At 38.0% G+C, this 19,025-nt stretch overlaps 1 protein-coding gene across 5 annotated transcripts in view; it reads left to right on the top strand.

The window, feature by feature from the left end:
• Nucleotides 1-19,025, top strand: part of thoc2 (THO complex 2) — a 107,431-nt gene that overhangs the window by 26,342 nt on the left and 62,064 nt on the right. For all 5 annotated transcript variants that reach the window (XM_069892914.1, XM_069892913.1, XM_069892916.1 and 2 more), the window contains exons 6-15: nucleotides 4,632-4,753; nucleotides 6,912-7,045; nucleotides 7,672-7,838; nucleotides 8,683-8,775; nucleotides 12,140-12,295; nucleotides 13,418-13,590; nucleotides 14,625-14,820; nucleotides 15,194-15,235; nucleotides 16,829-16,959; nucleotides 17,052-17,153. In XM_069892914.1, the coding sequence (XP_069749015.1) occupies nucleotides 4,632-4,753; nucleotides 6,912-7,045; nucleotides 7,672-7,838; nucleotides 8,683-8,775; nucleotides 12,140-12,295; nucleotides 13,418-13,590; nucleotides 14,625-14,820; nucleotides 15,194-15,235; nucleotides 16,829-16,959; nucleotides 17,052-17,153 (1,316 nt within the window). The remainder of the gene's footprint in view (nucleotides 1-4,631; nucleotides 4,754-6,911; nucleotides 7,046-7,671; nucleotides 7,839-8,682; nucleotides 8,776-12,139; nucleotides 12,296-13,417; nucleotides 13,591-14,624; nucleotides 14,821-15,193; nucleotides 15,236-16,828; nucleotides 16,960-17,051; nucleotides 17,154-19,025) is intronic.

The following is a 19,025-nucleotide window of genomic DNA, read 5'->3' as shown; positions in this document are numbered from 1 at the left end:
AAAATAAATAAATGAATAAATAGACAGACAAACAGACAAATAAATAGATAGAAATAATATTAGTGTACTAAAAGTTAAGCAGTGTCATTGGTTCATTGATTAATCAGGAATCTGATGGCAGCGGAGGAAGAAGCTGTCCTTGTGCCACTGAGTGCTCGTCTTTAGGCTTCTGTATCTTTTTCCATGGTAGCAGAATGAAGCGTGTTTGGCCCGGGTGGTGGGGGTCTTTAAGGATAGAGGCATATTTTTTAAGACACCGCCTCATGTGGATGCCCTCGATTGAGTGAAGTCTAGTGCCTGTGATGTAGCAGGCCGAGTTAACAATTCTCTGGAGCTAATTATTGCCATCTCCATACTAGGCAGTGATGCAACCAGCCAGAATGCTCTCCATGGCACACCTGTGGATGTTTTCGAGAGTTCTTAGTGACATACTGAATCTCCTCAGGCACCATACAAAGTATAGCCACTGGTGAGCCTTCTGTGTGATTGTATCAACTGGAGGCTCTAGGACAGATCCTCATAGATGTTGAACCCAGGAATTTGAAGTTCTTAACCCTCTTCACTACTGAGTCCTCAATGGGGACTGATCATGTTCCCCTGACTTCCTCCTGAATTCTACAATCATCTTGGTTTTGCTGACGTTGAGCGCAAGGTTATTGTCGTTATACCATTCAACAAGCTGATCTATCTCCTTACTGTATGCTTCATCCTTGCCGTTTAGGATTCTGCTGAAATCAGCAAATTTGTAGATGGCATTGGAATTATGCCTGGCCACACAGTCAAGGGTGTATAATGAGCAGAGTAGTGGGGTAAGCACACATCCTTGGGGTGCACCTGTGTTGATAATCAATGAAGAGGAGACGTTTCCAATTTGTACTGACTGTGGTCTTCTGATGAAAGTCAAGGATCCAGTTGCAGAGAAGGGTACGAAGGCCTAGAGTTTGTAACTCCTTGACCAGCACTGAGGGAATAATGGTATTGAAGGCCGAGCTGTAATTGATGAAGAGCCATCGTATGTCTGAAATGCTGTTTTCGAGATGATCGAGAACTGAGCGGAGAGCCAGTAATATTGCACCTGCTGTGGTGTGATTGTGACAATAGGCAAATTGCAGCAGGTCCAGATCTTTGCTTAGGTACATGTTAATTCTGGCCAGACCAGCCTCTCAAAGCATTTTTTCACAGTGTTGTCAATGCTACTGGGCAATAGTTGTTGAGACAGCTCACATGACTTGGGTATCGGAATGATTTCCCTTTTGAAGCAGATGGGGACCTCTGGCTGCAGGAATGAGAGGTTGAAAATGTCCGGCTAGTTAGTGCAGATTTTGAGTACCCTGCCAGGAATGCCATCAGGGCCTGATGCCTTGCAAGGGTTCACCCTCTTGAATAATTTTCTGACGTTACCCTCATAGACAGTTATCACAGGGTCCTCAGCCTTTTCAGAGATCCTACTAGGCACCGTTGGGTTCTTCTCAAAGCGAGTGTGGAAGGTGTTCAGCTCATCAGGTAATGAAGCATCACAGCCATCTATGGTGTTCGCCCTCGCTTTATAGGCTGTAATGGGCTGCACTCCCTGCCATAGCTGGCATGTATCTCTCCAGCTTCCTCCAGATTGCCATTGCTTCAGAGATGGCGTTCTGAAGGCCGTACCTGGACTTTTTGTAAAGATCCCAATCCCCGGGTTTAAACATCCTTGTTCTCGCCCTCAGCAGGTTGTGGATTCTCTGATTCATCTGGGGCTTCTCGTTAAGGAATAACCGATTATGTGTGCATAGCCACACACATCCATGCGGATCTTGATGAAGTTGGTGACATCTGTTGTATATTCATTCAGATCTATGAATGTTCTTGAATATGTTCTATTCCACCAATTCAAAGCAGTCCTGCAGGTGCTCCTCTGCCTCCCTCAACCATATTTTTGCCGTCTTCATCACTAGTGCTGTGGTCTTCACTCTCTGCTTGTCGTGAGTAGAAGTACAGCCAGGCAATCAGGCTTGCCAAAGTGCGGTTGTGGTATGGCTCGGTTTATCAGAATGTTGCCATGTTTTGACTGAGAGGGAAAGACTGGACAAATTTGGGGAGTTTTCTCTGGTGTGCTGGAGGCTGAGGTGAGGCTTGATAGAGTTGTATAAGATCAAGAGAGGCATTGATAAGGTGGAGTGTCAGATGTTTTTTGCCCAGGACAAAAGTGTCATGCACTGGAGGACATGCATTAAAGCTGAGGTTATGTAAATTTAAAGGAGATGTGTGAGGCAAATAATTTGGACAGTGTGGCAGGTGTCTGGTACAGGCTGCTTGGAGTCCTGATGAAAGCAGATACAATTGTAGCATTTAAGAGACTTCTAGATGGACACAAAAACAAAGGTGAAGGAAGGACATCGATCAAGTGAAAGCCGCAGTTTTAGCTTGATTTGGATGACATTGATGTAGACATGTGGGTCGAAGGATCTGTTTCTGATAACCCTGGTGATAATCAAGTTCTCGGTGGTAGAGTCTTTTGCCTGACATCCCTTATGATTTGATTGTGAAAGTGGATCTGATCTGCTTTTCTGAAAGGAACAATTAAGAATCTGACGCTTGCTGCCCCCATAACTTCACATTAACATTTAAGTTTGAGGTCCAGCAGGAAAATTAAGAACTTGAGATGCAAGGTGAAATGCCTTTCGTTTTACACCTGTGGATCACTTGTGATTAAGTTGGACAATATCATGTTTTGAGCTGTGAAATGTATATTTGAGATCAGGAAAATTCATATTTGTATATGAGAGGAATGTATTTGACATAGCAGTAAGTGGCAAGCAAGCATAAGCTTTTGTCCAAATTGTGTGGAATGTTTTGGAACTGTTGACTTTGAGCCACTCAAGTCCTGGACTTGCATGGGCCCACTATGTCTGGAGCTTACTGAGTGCCAGATACCAATGGATCTATCACTGAACTTTTGACTGGATTTCATGTGGAGTTAAGTGGCAGATGCTAACGATGTTGGGAGAGGTGAATTCCCCAGAATATTGCAAAGGAATTTGCTGTTCTTGCACTTGATCCACAGAATGTGGCTGTGGTGCCTTCCTTAGAATGTTAATCTTCTGTAGGAGCACTATCGAGAGCATTCTGGCTGGCTGCATCATAGAGTGGTACGATTGCTGTAGAGAAATGGATTGGAAGTCATTCCAAAGGTCCATTGGAATGGCAGAGAGTACGACAGGAGTCTCCCTCCCCGCCTTCGACATGACCTACTGGGACCATTTTCTGAAGAGGGCGTGCAAAATTGTTGAGGGCCCCTTTCACCCTGCATCATTCTGCTGCTCTCGTCAGGGAAGAGATAGAGCCAGCATCACCAGGCTGAGGAACAGCTTCCCACAGGCAGTGAGAACGCTGAACAACCAAAGGAACTGTTCACACTCACTGTCGGAAACATAAGACAATTTATTTATTTATTTGTATTGATGAAATACTTTTCCTGCATATGTGTTGTTTATCTTTGTGCATTATGTCTGGTTGTGTGTCTGCATGTTTTGCACTGAGGACCGGAGAATGCTGTTTCGTTGGGTTGTACTTGGACCATCTGAAGATAATAAACTTGATAAGGTGGAGAGGGTGCCAAGTTTTAAAAAAATTATTAGGGGTTTTGGGTGATTCAAATTATGTGGGACTGTAGGCGGAATTTATAGACGATGATTTAATAACACTTGTGATGAGGACTGATTTTTTTTTGTGTTGGCATGCAGTGAACAATTTACCACATTTTCACTGCTCTGTAAGATTTGCAGGACTTGATCTGCAGGCTAATTCTGATAAGGTTGCTCCAGGTCAAGGGTTACAGCAAGACTAAGGATAGAAAATTCATGGTGATGTGGGATGCTGGTCTCAGGATCAAGTTGCAGGATCAGGAGACTACAAGAGGAACATTGAGTTCTAGTCGTTTTCAGTGGGTGTGTGAGACAGCTATCATTTGGGTAATTGCATTCCAACTGGATTTTGCCTTTGATCTCAATTTGAAATTGCATTTGTTTATTTTGCACTGCTGATCATTCAGACTTTAGCTGATTTGCATGTGGAGGTTGTTGAGTTGGAATGCAATGATAAGGGAAACATCTTATTTTGCAAGGGGGTACAGGGCTGAGAGCAGAGTTGCAGACAATGGTACAAATGCTGTTGAAACTTTTGTTATTTCGGAAACCATGGAAGAGGAAACAAAACCTACAAGGAAGCTCTGATTAGGGTTAGGGTTCACTTTGAACAGGTTTTTTTTTCCAATGTAATCTTGATCATGTCAAAGGTGTGCATCTGGAGCTCAGGTCATTGATGGTTTGGACAGAAGGCTGTGGGATGACTGGAGACGAAGCCGTGGACTTTCAGTGAAACTGGGTGAAATCTTTTGCTTCTCATTCTCTGACTATAAGGGGCATGGCAATTTTTGCTGATAGCAAATCTTTCTCTGCCTCTGGTAGATGAAAGGAATTTTGTGTAAAATCACATTTTCTGTTTTATTACAGGACTATAAAAATAATCTTGAATCTTAGTCTATTTAAAATAAGTGGATAAATTGTTTTTTTAATTATCAATTTCAATTGTATGTTGTCTTGTATAAATGAATTGTACCAAATATCAATTTGTTTCCATCTCCTTAATTGCAGTGTTTAGTTTCAGACACAGTTCTCAAAGAACGACTGGATCCAGAGACATTAGAATCTCTTGGGCTTGTAAAACAATCTCAGCAGTTCAACCAGAAATCTGTTAAAATCAAAACCAAACTTTTGTAAGTTGTTGGAGATTTTATTTACTGTTGAAATAAATCACTGGCTAATTGTGATTATTCTCATGTAGATGAGACACTTGTGAATTTTCGAAGAGATCAGAATTACTCTTAACATAAATTCTTCCTGGTGTGGTGTCCATACAGCACACATAGGTTTACAAATAAGAGATGAATATTTCGGGAACAAGCAGCCTATTTACAGCAGAAATTACATTGAAGTGGAAATATAAGATTGGAGATTGTAATACCTGTGCCCACACCTCCTCCCTCACCATGGTTAGAGGTCCCAAACAGACCTTTCAGGTGAAGCAACTCTTCACCTGTACATCCAAAGAATTCATTTACTGCATCTGTGGCCTTCTCTACATCAGAGAGACCGGTCGTAAATTAGGAGATCACTTCGCCCAGCACCTCCTCTCCATCCGCAACAAAAACAACTTCCCTGTAGCCAACCATTTCAGTTCTGAGTCACACTCTCAAGCTCACGTCTGTCCATGGCCTTTCACACTACCCCACCCTGACCACCCGCCGATTGGAAGAACAATACCTAATTTTTCATCTGGGCACTCTCAACCCCAGGGCATGAACATTTGAGTTCACTGCATTCCACTAAATAGCCTGCTTTTCCTGCTTCCCCCCCCCCCCCCGCACCCCTTAATTAGTTATTCCAGTTCCTAATTCCTTCCTCTTCACCTAGCCTAGACTCCTCCTCCCACGCCCTGCGGTGTTTCTCCCCCCTCTCTACCTATCATCTCCCACCCTCACCATCCCCCCTTCGCCCACTCCTTGAAGGGCACAAGCCCGAAACGTTGGTGATGTATCTTCACCTTTGCTACATAAAGGCACTGCTTGACCTGCTGAGTTTCTCCAGCATTTGTGTGTGTTTTTTCACTTAACCACAGTGTCAAAAGAAATCCCCCATACTTCAGCCCAATATGTCCAAGCAATCCACAGAACTTTTTTAAAAATATTTTATCAAAAAAATTTAGACCAGACATGCCGTCAAATACAAAATTAAAAAATACGAATACATAAGTAGACAAATTTAAGCTGCAAAATTTCATCTATCATTCCTTTACCCACTTATGGTTAATTTGCATCTTAGAATTTTTAAACAGTTTTCTTCATTGTGCATCACACACCAACTGCAAACTTGCTATTGATATAATTCTGTATAATTCACAACAAAAATTAATTCACTGATACTGGTGAATAATGAGAATTTAATTTGGTGAAGTAGAGAATTGTGACTCAGAGTAGGAACCTTCAACAAAGGACCGTGAATATTTGAAGTAGTGATGATTAAAATAAACCCAGTAAGTGAATTAAAATACAAGTCTAGATAATCTAAAACCGCACCCATAGTTTACCAACAGAAACATAATACAAACTTTGCAGAAGTTTCATTCATCTATCTTGTTAAAACTTTATTGATAAGTTTCACATTAAATCTTAGTTGTTTAGGCAATCACAAAATTCTTAACTTTTTGGTTGTACAGTTGATTCTGTGCATTTCTGGTTATGGTAATAAATTTTGATTCTGTATAAAATTTGTGTGAAGACGATCAATGTAAAATCATGTGCATGCATTTTCTGGCCTCGTTATTGGTTGATGAGGAAATGGTGTCCATGGGACAAACTTCCAAAATTATTCGATATAAGGGAAATATCAAAGTCTGGGAGGAGGTGATTTATTTCTAGAAGTACTGAACAGCATGTGGCATTAGAAAGATTTAAATTTTAGTATTCCACATTTGAAGCTGCATGCTTGCTCTTGCACAAAGAATACAATATTTGTCTAAATTTTAAATTCATGTCTAATTGGTGTCAATAAAAATGTTGACAGTTCACATTTAATCACATATTACTTGAAGCATCCTGGTGCAGTGTGTCAGTGTGGAACATTTGGTTTCTCTTTCACGGCACATGCCATCTATGCCTTTTTTTAAAAATTCATCAAAAATGCTTTTCTATAGCATGGAGAGGGGAAACAAAAACTGGCTCATTTAGTTTGTTGTGGATCATTCACCAACCTATTGCATATTGAATCATAATCTGACACATACAAATTGGTAATAATATGTGTACACATGAGTGCAAGTAGAATCAAAGATCAACAATTTTAAGATGATTCATTCATGCAATCTTTCATTTGCAGTTATAAGCAGCAGAAATTTAATTTGTTACGAGAAGAAAATGAAGGTTATGGAAAGCTTTTTACTGAGCTTGGCCAAGACTTATCTGGAAATCTCACAAGTGTTCTCATACTAGAAAACATCAAATCACTTATCGGTAACGTACTGTGACAAAAATACAACAGAGAAATGTAAAAATTGGTGGCTGAATGTGATTTTTGTCAGGATTATTTGATATGCAACCAACCGATTGAATTTGTTTTGGATTCTGGTTGCAAACTATTGATGCACCAGATATTTAACACCAAAAGTTTCACATCTTTAATGATCTGAGAATTTGTACATCTTTTATTCACAAGGAAACCAATGAAGATTGGCCAGATAACTTGACAGAGTTGTTTTATTTCTAACCATATGAATTTGAAATATTTTTGGGTAAACCAGTCCAATTACTGTGAATAAGATTCACAAGTTCTTGATCTGTTGTGGTAAAGTGGGATCTGACAATAATCTTGTTAAGGATTTTTTTTTTGTCGCCTGTTTTAGAGTAAAGTAATAAGTTAATGGTGGAAGATGTTAGTGTCTGAGTTTATCAGTTGCATTCTCAGGAAAAAAAATAATTTTCAGATTTATTCTTGTACAAATCCAGAAAATATTTTAGATGGGGAAACAAAATACTCGCATTGTCACCATATTGATTTGAAAATGAATGATGCTTGATTCTCACAAGTGACAACATTTTGGACCTTTCACTGAATTAATGACATATGTTTTGTTTTGAAGGTTGCTTCAACCTCGATCCAAACCGAGTTTTGGATATTATATTGGAAGTTTATGAATGTAGGCCAGAGCACGATGACTTTTTTGTACCTTTGATAGAGTCGTATATGTGCATGTGTGAACTCCAGACTCTCTGTCATATCTTGGGCTTCAAATTTAAATTTTATCAGGTACAATAAAAAAAGAAAATTCCTCTTTGAAAGGTTTTGACTTATGTTTGTTTTTTTAATGGTGGCATGACGATTGAGGTCTTCAATGACTTGAATCATGGTCAAAACTTGCCCATGTGAACTTTTCACCGTTAAAGTTGCATGATTTTATAATTATGATTTTTTTTAAAAAGTTGACTAGAAGTACTTGTCTGTTTTGGTATATTCTCTTGCTTCCCTCAGCTGATGCCTTTTAGTTCTAGGCTGTGGGAAAAGTTGTTGAGATGACAGCCACTCAAATCCAAGTACCTGCATTCGATGATATAATGTTATCTGTTTGAAAGGTTGTAGAATATTTTGACAACATTTCTATACCCCATTGTTGCAAGAAAAATTATGCACTTATTTAAAGGATGTCAATAGTTTGAAGTACTTTCATGGCTTAGGCAAAAAAAATTAGAATATCAGTTTTATTATAAATGACCTTTGTCTCACTTCTCGATTAAACACAGAACTTAATGGTAGCATGTGCTTCATGCTTTTGAATTACTTTTCCTTAATTTAGTCTTACTGTTCATCAAGAAAAGTAAACAGCAACAAAATTAGCACAAAACATTCTTGTCGAAGAGAATGACGGAATTTTCAGTTTGCCTTTTAATGGTTTTAAATTAATTGTTAGGTTATTGTTTGATCTTGCAGATTGTCAAAATTTTGTTTATAGCCAAAATGAAGTTAGACTCAAATTTTGGTGTCATCTTTTTACCTCATAAAAACAAAATGTGTAAATATTTTTGTTATTTATTGGCATCGGTCCTGTGAGTGAAGATCTTGCTTCTTAATCAAAAATAATTCTTTATAATGTAAGGAACCAAATGGAGAGACACCGTCTTCACTTTATCGGGTGGCTGCAATTCTACTGCAAAACAACTTGATAGAGCTTGATGACCTTTATGTCCATGTAAGTGAATTGATTTTTGGGATTAATTGTCATCAATTTAATTTCAACTGTCTGTTAAACCTGAGCTATAACACTATATTTTTAAATGTGAAAGCAAATAGAAATCAACTACAGAGGCTGAGAAAACAAAAAAAATGTGAATTTGCTGGAATTTTTTAGCAGGTCAGACAGTACCTGCGAAGAGAAAAACCAAGTTAATTTTTCAAGTCAGAACAATCTTTCATTAGATGTTGTCTGAGTGGCTGAATGCATTTCCTACTTTAAAGTTGGAATATTATTTTTAGGCTACAAATAGAACTCGAAGACAGTTACCAATTGAATATTCATATCCCTGAAAGGTACATAAGATGCTGAAATTACTCTTGACCAACATATTGTTTAAATAAGAATGAAACCAAGGAGTTGTTTTCCTCCAAAATGTTACCATCCCAGGAAGTTATGTAATTCAATTTAAATTTAATTAAAAATTTTGAATATAGACATATAGCAAGGTAACAGGCCCTTTTGGTCCATAAGACTGTGCGGCTCAGTTACACACAATTGACCTACAACCCCTGGTATGTTTTGAACAGTGGGAGGATACTGGAGCACATGGAGAAGCACACACTGAGACGGGAAGAACATACAAACTACTTTTTGGCACCGTGGGATTTGAACCCCAGTCCCGATAGCTGTGCTGCTGACAAAAGGCTGGTTGGCTTTTCAAAAGCTGTATTAATTTCTGGTGAAGGACAACAATTATGTTTGCCTCATAATTTTTTTGCTTCCACAGTGCAACATAGCATTTAGACGACACAAGTATGCCATTTAGCTTGGCTTCTTTACCTTGATGAAGTACTCCACATATAATATCCTCAAGTGAAGGACAACAATTATATTTGCCTCATAATTTTTTTGCTTCCACAGTGCAACGTAGCATTTAGATGACACAAGTATGTCATTTAGCTTGGCTGCTTTACCTTGATGATGCACTCCACACATAATGCCCTCAACTAAATAACATGATGTAATAACTATTCATTTATTTTACTTGGTGTTTTATCACTTTGCATCTATAGTCAGAATTTCTTCTTGGCACTGCCATCAACGTGCTGCAGAGTGTCAGCCTGATGGGCATTGCTGAGCCTTGTCAGGAGGAGGGAAATGTATGTATAAAAGCTGTTATGTCATGGGTGTGGTTGGAACAAGCCTGACCCACAAAGCTGAAAAAAATTGTCAGGTTGCATTGCAAGATCTGCACACCAGGTTTGGAAGCAGCTGTTACCCGTCCACCATCAGATTCCTCAACAGCAAACTAAATCAGGGACTTATTTAAGGACTTACTTTTGAACCTTATAGTTTTTTTTTCCTCTCTGTATTGCATAGTTTGTTGACATTTCTTAGTTCACATATGTATGTTGAGTGTTTCTTTGCACATCAGGAAAAAGAAGCTGAGGGTTGCCTGTTTGTGTCATGTATGTACGCTGGCAATAAATCTGAAATCTATTAATTTTTCTGATTATCTCCTGATCTCTTATTTTCTAAATGAAAACCAGACAATTAAATTTCAAGAATTAAAAATACAAGATGACCTGATATTAACTGAATTCATTTCATTGTAGACACTGTAAACTAAACTAAACTTGCTGCAGTCCCTCACAGCCTCTTTGTTCAAGTGTTTTGTTTGATGTCACTTTTAGTACTTGATAAAACTTTGTTGTCTGTATTGATGTCGAAAAGTAGATAAATGATGGTTGTTCACAGGTACAACTAAAATCTAGACCAGGGGTGTCCAACTCAAATTCACGGAGGGCCGAAATTAAAAACTTGGACTAAGTCGTGGGCCAAACTAAATATTTATTGAAAATTTTCAACAACATCTGCATGTTTTCTCTTCTTTCAACGTATGTAATGTTAAACCGTTAGGACATGGAATCACTGTCAGTGGGATTGGGCTCATCTCCACCTTCTGGAGCTTTTGCTTCTCGTTCAGATCCTTATTACCTGTCCTGGTGTTTCATTTCATAGTGTCGTCGTATGTTATATTCTTTAACTACAGACACGCTGGCTCCACACACAAGACAAACAGGTTTGTCTATTAAAATGATGAACATAGAGTCTGCCTCCCACCTGTCTTGAAAGGTCCTGTTTTCTGTCTTTCGTTTGGCCATTTTTCTTAAGGGGTTTATTACATGCGAGTTAGGCAACAGGTCACAGATGCTAATGTAAGTAAACAGAGGAGGTGGGGGCGATTAGCGGGCTGATGGGCCGGCGCCAATACATTTGCAAAGCATTCTGGGATTTGTAGTATTAGCTGTGCATGCGCTATACTGGCACGGCGGCCAGCGGGCCAGCTCTAATACATATTTGATACGATCTTGCAGGCCAAATATAATTATATCACGGGCCAAATTTGGCCCGCGGGCCTGAGTTTGACATGTGTGGTCTAGCAATAAGGAAAGTGAAAGAAACTACTAGGCATTGAGTCACAGTTAATTTCAAATGAATTACCTTAGTTGATCCAAAAAGAGCAATTAAAGAACTTGTTATAAGATTTACATTAAGAAACAATTAAGATGGAGTACAAAAAATATCTTCCCAATAATTGGAAAGAAAGGAATAAGACCAAAACATGTAAATAAACTACCTTCTTCAGTGTTGCATTTATCACAATTCGAAAGAATATTCGGATAAAATCGAGCCAATTGAACTTTAGAAAGGTAAGCGCAATGTACTACCTTAAATTGTAGAAGCGAATGACACATAAAGAGGAGGAATTTACCAATTTTAAGATAGAATTCTATGTAGTATCTGAGAATGAGAGCTGAATATCTTGCTTCCATAATTTTTAAATATTTTTGAAGGAAGTTATCCCGAGACTTTAAGAATCATATATACCTGATAATCAGCTTTTTTTGATTTGGTTTAAAATTATAAATCATTCCTATTGTATTTATAGCAAGGTCCTGGGGAAGTCTTAATAATAGTGCATTCAAAAAAAATTCCTAATTTGTGTTATTTCTAAACTACCATTTTGTACTTATCTTATTTTGTTTCCTATTTCACTTGGAACAATCTGGCAGTTGAACTTCCTTCAGCTGATGACTAACTTCAGAAACTGTCCAGCTCATTCATTGCAATCACCAGCATATTTGTTATTTCTGTATCTGATGGCATTCTGAAGTATGAATGGATTTGGCTAATTACTCCCTAAAACTTAGACAGGTTGGTGAAAGTACACTGAAGTCAGTCATCTGAGATGATTGGAATCAGCCTTTTTGTGGCTTACTTTTAATAAAAATTCAATTAACGCATCCATTTAAAGTGAACCAGTTACATCTTCCAACTGATATTTTTCATGGGAACCTTTTTCTTGTTCTCATAGCTCCTGCCTTTGGATACAAACATTCTCGAACAACATAAACGTGAAATAGTTGAAGCCAAGCAAATTGCTCGTAAGCTTACGTTGGTAGTGCTTTCTGCAGACAAGCCAGATGAAAAAGAGAAGGAAAAAGACAAAGAGGAAGAGAAAAATGAAAAGGTGTGTTAAGATTATATCAGTAAAGGATTAATTGACCCTTTTTGTTCTCTAAACCATTGGATCCAGGTATTATAAATGAAAAGTGCTCATCCATTTTTATTTAGAAAATTGGTCCCAAGCAATACCTTAGTCACTCAAAGAAGCTTGATAGGGAAAAAATGCATTTTCAAGTGTGCCATTTATGTTCCAGAATGTCTGTAGCTGAATATTTGCTGAGATGAATTGCTTTGATTCCAGAAGCGTTACCAAATGAACTTCAATTATTAAGTCAAGAAGTGATTCCATAACCTCAGCAATAGATTGTTGAGGTTATGGAATCACTTCTTGACTTAATAACAAATAACAATAACAAATCAAATTTAGTTTGCAGTATTTTTTTTTATAGCAGTGAATGTTGAAATGCAGTTCTGGACTCCTTGCTTGAGAAAGGTTATAATGGTAGTTGAGGTTTACCAGAATGATTTCAGAAGGGCATAAGGCTCTGAGGAGCAGTTGAGCTGCCTGGCACTGAACTTCATGGATATCTAAAGAAAGAGAGGTGATCTTTTTGAAATCTGAAAAATTATGAAGGGGACAGGTAAGATAGAGGTGGAGCTGAGTCCACAGCCAGATCGGCCATCATTTCATTAAATGACAGAGCAGTCTCCACAGGCCATGTCTCGACCCATATAACCATGTAACAGTTCATGGCATGGAACCAGGCCATCTCGGCCCTTCAAGTGCATGCCGGTTCACTCAAACAACTCCGCTAGATCCCCCCCACCTATTCTCCGCCCATAACCCTCCAACCCCCTTTTATCCATGCATATATCCAGACTCCTCTTAAATGAAAGAATTGACTCTGCCTCAACTATTTCTTCCGGAAGATTATTCCATTCAGCCACCACTCTGAGTGAAGAAGCGTCCTCTAATGTTTCTCCTAATATTTTGCTCCTTTACCCTCAACTTGTGTCCTCTTGTTTCAACCTCCCCTGCTCTCAGGGGGAAAGTCTCTGCTCCTGTTTCTATTACAATATCAAAACTAGCTGGTTAACTTTTTTTTTGTACTCCATTCACGAGCAAAATCATGGATTCATCAGCTTGCATCTATTTCCTTTGGTTAATTAAAATGTACATTTGCAGCCTCCTGACAATCAGAAACTTGGATTATTGGAAGCTCTACTGAAAATTGGTGATTGGGATCACGCACAGTGTATCATGGATCAGATACCTCCTTTCTATGCCACCTCCCATAAACCAATTGCACTTGCTCTCTGCCAGTTGATTCATATCATTACAGAACCCTTGTACAGAAGGTAAGTGAAATTTAATGATTCACATTGAGCAGATTGTTCTGGAGTTCCTTTTTTGTGTGGCATTTTTTTTTAAGGATGTATCAACTTGAATAAATGGTTGTGGATAGAAAACAAGGAAATAAAATATTGCAGATTGTGAAATCTAAATTTTAAAAATGAAAATGTTTAATTTTCTTGAGGAATCTTGGATGTGATCTTGAGAGAGTAATGAGCGCAAACATATAGAACTTTGGGGTTGGTAATTTGATGTTGAGTGCAAAAGTATGTATTTTATAATCTTGCATTTTGATAACCACATTTAAGAACCATGTGGATCTTTGACTAAATGCAGAGACCTGTTAGAATAACTCGAGTCATTAGGGAATTTAGCAAAGGAGTTCGGTTAGAAGAGCACTTAAGGGAAATTGGATAAACGTCTTGACAAAAATGAGCCGCTCACAGCAACTAATACTACAAAGTAACACTGAGCAAAAAAAATTTCATACAATGGATTTCTTTTGAGCCTGTGAAGGTGTAGAGAGCAGGTAGTCGAACTTCAGAACAAATTTTATTAGTATTTGGCAGGACTACTGGGTCAGGGAGGAAAAATATGACTGACTGGATTATGCCACACGGCACCGGAATATACTGAATGGGTTGAGTGGAATCCTGATCAATTTGAATCTGAATCAAGGTTAATGAAACAAAGTAAGCAAATGGTCTTCAGGTCAACTACTTGGATTTGCAGAATTTTCTGGCATGGAAGGATTGTGCTGATGTATCTGTATGCACAAATGAGAAATCTAATCTGTCCCTTTTTCATATGCTCTTTCAAGCAAATATATATTTGAAAGTAAATCCTGGAATCAGCTCTATTTACAATACAAATTAAGGAATTATTATTCACTGAATGTATTCACAAATGTTTGACTGGCAGCAGTCAAGAGTTTCTTCCTTGTAGACTTGGTTAATTAATAACACTGATTTGCAAAGTGTCTGACCTTTCATGATCATTTGGCCAATCTTTATCTTAATCCTTCAAATTTTATTTCCAGAGTTGGTGTACCAAAGGGTGCTAAGGGAACAGTAATTCTGTCACTAAGGAATGAACGGGCGCCAAAACCAGTGGAGACTTTTGAAGACTTGAGAAAGGAAGTCTTCAGTATGCTTTGCTACCTTGGCCCTCATCTTTGGCATGACCCTATCTTATTTGCTAAAGTGGTTCGCATAGGAAAGGCATTTATGAAAGAGGTTGGTGTGACAAAATTTTCTACCATTCATTTTTTAGTGATGGGCATTCGTATTTGGACTATTGTTGTGAAGGGTGACCTTTTATATTTTTTGTTCAGTTTGGTTGTGTCACAATAATTCAGCCAAACGTGATAAGTTAAATTTCTAGCTGTTCCTTCCTCCCATCCATCTTCCTGATCCTCTATCCTCTTCTACCTTGGTATTTCCTTCCCGAGATGCTTGTCTGTACTTCTGACTATCCGTGCATAATTAATGGTTGAAACTATTGTTTGTGTTTGCATGAACCTTGATCAAGGTTCAGTTGCTGTTTGAACTGAATAGAAAGTTTTCTTTGGAATTTTGGTTTAATTATGACTTTGAATTATATTTACAGCATTCATCAGATGGAAGTAAACCGGATGACAAGGAGCGAACGGTAAGTTGAATTATTTTTTGGAGTTACAGTTCCTTTGCTGCGCCCATTTTATTGGTCAAGATTTTCCTTAATGTGGTGGCTACCCACACTTTCACCTTAGAAACTCTAATGTCTTGGAGTTAATCATGGGGTCATCAGAAATAAATAATGCTGGATGATTGCCTCTTGGATTTGATTGGGAAGTCGTTGCACGCCACTAGGATCTCTTGTTGTGGAATTTTGGGTTGTTTCCTTCCTGAGAATTCTATTTCTAGATTCCAACAAACCTTTTGGTTGGTGAGACAGTTTCGCTGTTTTGGGGTGATGTCTCTTCATCAGGAGTGCTTTCTTATTTCTGGTGATGTTGCTCATATCTTTCTTGGTGAAAGTAGAGTTTTGTTTAACTTTAATGTTTTGCTTGTGCAACAATAAGTTAATGTCGAAGTAATTAAAAAATAAGCAAAGTGGAGATGGCAGGTTTAACTGAGGTAATCAGCATGTCAAACAGTATCTATGAAGAGAGGTCATTTTCAGGTCCCAGGCCTTTCATTTATGTGTTTCCTTCCTCCAGAAAAGTTATCAAGCCAGAGCATTTTCACAGCATTGATTATTTCATTTGGCAAATGGTTTAGGGGGTGGGGGAGGGTGTTTCTGCATCTGCCAGTGTATCTGGGTCAGCAGTATTCCTTACTGCTTCATTGAGAGTATTGGTAGAGATTAAGTGAAACAAAATTGAACTGTTCAATTGTTCTTCCAGTTTGAATGAAATTCAGAATCAGTAAAACAAAGATAGGTATTTTTATTTTGGAGCTGCCCAGTAAATTCATGTGATTAGAATTGGACCAAAATTATAACAATGCTTGCATGAAATTGCCTTTTAGTTTTTTTTAAGAAAGGCATTGCCGGTTCAAATTCAAGCCTCAAGCTAACATACGAAAACATTTTCTTGCACCATCCCAAAGATTTGTTTGCTAAATTTCCTTGTTGCAATTTCAAGATTCAAATCCGTCATCTGCAGTTGAAGCAAGACTTTCCTTGATTGTGGTTATAATGTTCTAGGAAAATTTTGCCTATAAACTTCAAGCATAACTCAGACAAGATTATTTTGAATCAGATGGTTCAAAATAATAGAAAGCTGCATAAGACAAAATGATCTTCAAAGTTTAATTTGTGTCCTGACATTTACATGTCTTTGCTGTATCCATAGAAGATTGTTAGGATATGCAATAATTTGTTATGATGATACATAGATCATATACAATTATTTGCATAATGTAATATTTTTACTTGTCTGCTTAGAATTCTTCTGACATTTGCCAAAAGCTCTGTACAACTTCACATCAGCCTTGGAAGAGTGAACTGGTGCTCATCACTTCCCAGTTCACAAAAAAATGCACACACTTTAATTTGAAATCCAGATGAAACTTCTCTAATGCCTGTGATTTTTTTTAAAAAGTGTTAAACCTTTGCTGATTGAAATATTTAACTCAGCAGTTTTACTGTTGCAATTTTATTTAGCAGGTCGGATGTGTTCATGTTCAAATATGCAATGCTGAAACTCTTATCTCACCGATGAAGTTTTGAAACTTAAAGTAATTGTCTTCATCTCTCTAGGAGTCCCTTGTGAGCTGTTTTCTCAGTATTGCAGATCAGGTGTTGCTGCCTTCCCTAACTCTCATGGACTCCAATGCATGCATGTCAGAAGAGCTTTGGGGAATGTTGAAAGCGTTTCCTTACCAGTACAGGTGAATATTTTGGAGAAGCCTTCATGTACATTTATTCCTTCCTCTGCATTCAAGTGGTGGTTGCTTTTAATAATTAAACCGACTGTTTTCAGGTATCGTTTGTATGGTCAGTGGAAAAATGAAACATACAATAGTCATCCTCTGCTGGTTAAAGTCAAAGCTCAGACAATTGATCGAGCGAAGTATATTATGAAGTAAGTTTTTTGAATTAAATCATTAATCTCCTAGAGAAAAACAAAGTTCAGAATTTTTTAATTGTCTTCTGTATTATTTATGAATGAGTTCAACTTGTTGAAGCTTCCATAATTCTAAATCAATAAATTATTGCTGAGCTTTCAAATGCATCATATCTGAATTTTTATTTGACATGCTAATTACCAGAATGTATGGTACAAACTGAAGTGCTTTATTGTTTTATGCCAAAATTATTTGAATTGATTTAATCTTTGGGCTTTCCAATGCACGTTTCGAGTTTGTAAAGACTCCTTTGAAAAGTAAAATCTTGTTTCTTTAGTTCTGCAAATATGGTTTGGTGGCAAAATCCGTTGATTGTGCATTTGTTCCTTGGTCATTGCATCAAGTGCATGTGAGACTTCATCTCTGCTCATGAATATTCATTGGTATAATTTAATGACTATCATCTTATACTGGTCCAAGATGCATTTATCTTTTACAAATGAATATAACAAAATCATTGCAGGTCTGAATGCAATTTGGAGAATACATTAATAATTTGCATGTGTACCTGATTGGTGAAGAAGTTGTTTGGCTTCATCAGTTAGGCCATTGAATTAGTTGGGACATCATGTACAGCTGTTCACAACGTTGGTGAGTCTCCACTTGGGTGTATTATGTGCATTTCTGGTTGCCCAATTATTGGAAGGATGTCATTAAGTTGGAAGGGGTGCAGAAAAGTTGAAGATAATAATGGGACTGGAGGGCTCGAGTTAATGGGAAAGAACATAAGCTGTATCTGAGCTATCATGGGAAGCTGTAGAGATGGATAAGATTAAAATGTTTGAAATACATTTTGACAGGTGGAGTTCAGAGGAATATGGCACAAAAATAGGCAAAGGGTATTTGCTTAGGTGGACAACTAGATTGAGATGGATAAATTGAACCACAAGGTCTGTTTTGGTTATGTAAAACTCCACAACTGACTTTAAACCCATGTTTTCTCCCATTAAGAAGAATAAGTGTAGTTGGCATCTGGGAGTGCCCCCTGCATGATAGGCTTCAAATCACTTGGCATTCAGATGCAGAAATAAAATAGGATCCTTCCTTTGTCATGAGAGGCAAAGCCTATCCAATAGAACAGAGGGAATAATTAACCAAGATGGCCGTGAACCTTGTATTGTCTATGATACCCAAATACAACAAAAAAAATTGTAATATAAATATTCTTCAATAATAGTTGGCCTGAAGTTTCAAAATTAACATGAAAAAACAATGGATCCTCAGCAAGTTGAGGATAATGAAGTATTTAACATTTCAGAGTCATTGTTTTCATCAGAACAGAGTAGATTCTCAGATGGAGGAAAACCTTAAAGGGAGAATTTGTAATAAAGTGGAAGGGAGGAGAATTTGTATTACTCTGGTCAATTTCTTGTGCTTTTATTTTTATAACAAATTTGACCAGATAACTATAAGTACGGTCCTGAGCTATCTGCAACTTTTGTTTATGTCTGAATTTGATCTGCTGCCAAAGAGCTGTTTAGCATAGAAACGGGCCCCTCAGCCCAATTCGTCATTGTTGATCAGGTTGCCTATCTGAGCCAGTCCCATTTGGCTGCATTTGACCCATTTGCCTCTATCCATGTACCTATCCCAATGCCTTTTCAATGTTGCATTATGCCACTCTCTGCAGTTAATTCTAGCTGCTTGTTCCTTCTCTGCACCACCTTTGTGAGCAGATGTTGCTTTTTGGGTCCTTTATTAAATCTTACTCTTCTCACTTTTAACCTGTGCCCTCTAGTTTGAGGTTCCTCAACTGTGAGGGCAGAAGGCCAGAAATGATCATATTATCTCTGCGTCACCTGATTTTATATATTTTGATAAACTCGCTC

The sequence above is a fragment of the Narcine bancroftii genome, chromosome 8 (genome assembly GCF_036971445.1).
Source record: "Narcine bancroftii isolate sNarBan1 chromosome 8, sNarBan1.hap1, whole genome shotgun sequence".
NCBI lineage: Eukaryota > Metazoa > Chordata > Chondrichthyes > Torpediniformes > Narcinidae > Narcine > Narcine bancroftii.
Note: the sequence above shows the minus strand (reverse complement) of the source record. Positions and strands in the feature narration are given on the sequence as shown.